General features: G+C 34.7%; 1 protein-coding gene across 1 annotated transcript; it reads right to left on the bottom strand.

Annotated features, from left to right (window-relative positions):
• Positions 1–575: 575 nt before the first annotated feature.
• On the bottom strand, positions 576–2,456 carry LOC112769847 (AAA-ATPase At3g50940-like). The gene is made up of 2 exons (XM_072225771.1): positions 1,351–2,456; positions 576–1,275 (listed from the first exon to the last, which is right to left on the bottom strand). Exons 1-2 carry the CDS (start codon positions 1,708–1,710, stop codon positions 937–939), a joined length of 699 nt encoding a protein of 232 aa, XP_072081872.1. The 5' UTR covers positions 1,711–2,456; the 3' UTR covers positions 576–936.

Consider the following 2,456-nt stretch of genomic DNA (forward strand, 5'->3'; position numbering starts at 1 on the left):
ACTTTTTTAAAATCTGGACACATCGATTCCTAAGTTTAATTTGTCCCATTTTAAAAACTCTTTCACGTCTGCATCCGTATCAACTAGGTCAATAGAACAGAGTCACGTTTGATTTTTCCGTTGGGTCTAACAGACCAAATATAAAGGATCGATATATCCAAATTTTAAAAATGTCAGGAACTTAAATTCATTTTCAAATCGTCAATGACTTAAATATCAACAGAACAAAAAGTCAATAACCTATTTGTCTTTTTCTCTAATTTTTTTAAAAAAATTGCATAAAAAGAATTTTTACACATATTAGAGATCAAATTTATGAAAATTTTATCCCAAGGCAACACACACTATATATATATATATATATAAGATCGTGACTTTCGTAGCGCAAAATTAAAGCGTTAAAAACGTAATGACATGGCAAAATCAAAGTAACACTAAACTTTTCCTATGAATTTAATATCCTTGAAAGGAACTTAAAACTTTACACCTCCAAGTCTCATCTTTTTAAATAATACATATCCAAGACTTTTTATTAATCAAATCTAATTAAATTGGTCTAACATAACAAAAATCAATTATAGACTTATAGTTAGCATTATTTCAAGTCTTATTATTTAATTTGGTTGGACTTAATTCATAAAAAGAGTTGGATGTGTAGCATTACTCTATTTTTTTACCTCCAAAATCAAAACTTACATACACAAGTCATGAACAACATTCATGAATAGCATTATTGGTTTCTTGTGATTCAAGAAAGCTGACAAGCTCTTGAAGAGGGTCGTTAGCACTAAGGTTAATTACACTACCGACACCTATCTGCTCCTCCGGCCTCGGCCAACCCAACTCTGTCTACTGCCTTTATGTGCGAACGAGCTTTGGCTTTCTTGTGATCGGCTGTCACAGGAACTCTCCCAAGACACCGACATTAGTACCTTGTTATGCAAGAAATTGACAAATTCTTGCAAGGGCTCTTTGAAATTGATCTTTTTTTGTTAGTTCTTCTGCAATTTCTGCTGGAGTAACCCGCACTTCTCCTAAGAGCCCTTCAATCTCTTGAAAGAGATTGTGATGTGAGATTCCAAGGTAGTTGAATGCCAATTGTTTAAAAGCAGAGAAAGTGCAGTATGACAAGTGAATGTGCATGTCCATTCTTCCAGGCCTTGGAAGAGTAGGATCAAGCCTCTCTTTATGATTTGTCGTGAACACGATGATTCGTTCCTCGTTGCAGCATGACCATAGACCATCTGTTGCATTCAATAGCCCTGGAAGTGTTACCTGTTGAAATTATCAATTATTTCATTCTTCATTACCAAAAATGAGTAATTATATAATGAAATAAAAATTGCAAACCTTATTTTCTTCTCCTTCTTCTCTGTTCTGCAGCTCTATACTGCAATCAATATCTTCCACAACAAGTAAGGAAAGGTTATTCATCCGAAGCATTAGATTCTTCAAGTCCAAATTGTCATCTACACCAGCGAGATCTAGATCATAGATATCATAGTTAAGATAATTGGCCATGGCCGTGATGAGGCTAGACTTGCCGGTCCCTGGAGGACCATAAAGCAAGTACTCTCTTTTCCAAGCTCTCCCAGTTTTTTCATAGAACTCTTTGCCATTCAAAAACTTGTCCAAATCATCAATTATTTCCTTTTTAAGCTTAGAATCAATTGCAATTGTCTTGAAACTTATGGGGTGATTGAAATTCATAGCTTCTCTTTTCCAATAACCTTCACATTCATGTTTGTGAAGCTTGGCAACCAAGTTACCTTCTTTGATGGCTTTTCCTCTTTCCAACACATAAGGCAAGTAAGAATTCAAGATCTTCTCTTTGTGTTTCCTGTGAAAGCTTAGCTCATAAGACCTTATTTCTGGTCTCAGTTTTCGCTCATACTATTATGGTATCTGTATACATTACAGACAAGCTTCCACCTCACTTTGACTCCATCGAAATCATCACATACTTCTTGGTTTTTATTAATGACGAATGCGAGTCTCTTATCATCTTCAGATTTTCCTGCTTTAACTCTATGAGCTGATTATTAGAATATCATAATTAGGAAACAAAATCAGGAAAATATCAAAGAAAGATTAGAAAAAAAAATCAATGTACTCTTAGCGTACTCTTGGTCTATATATTGGTAAGAATCTTGTAATCACAGATGAAAAAATATGAATAATAAAAATAATACTTTTCTAAATAATTCTTCGTTTCTTTCCTAAAACTCTTTGTACCATGGTAACACTGAGAGGGTGCCTTTGCTTCCTAAATAGGCCTCTGCAGCCTCATATAATTGGTTCTTTGACAGCCCTTGAAATTCTTCAATCACAATGCTGAGTTGGGAAGAGAAATGTTGTTTAATGCCATGAATTTGTGAGGAAAAAAAGCTTAGGACCTCATGAGGACGAATTCATTGGCGACGCTTCGAATTAGCATAGCTGAGGCTGCAACAGAT

This window comes from Arachis hypogaea, chromosome 18 (genome assembly GCF_003086295.3).
Source record: "Arachis hypogaea cultivar Tifrunner chromosome 18, arahy.Tifrunner.gnm2.J5K5, whole genome shotgun sequence".
Classification (NCBI taxonomy): domain Eukaryota; kingdom Viridiplantae; phylum Streptophyta; class Magnoliopsida; order Fabales; family Fabaceae; genus Arachis; species Arachis hypogaea.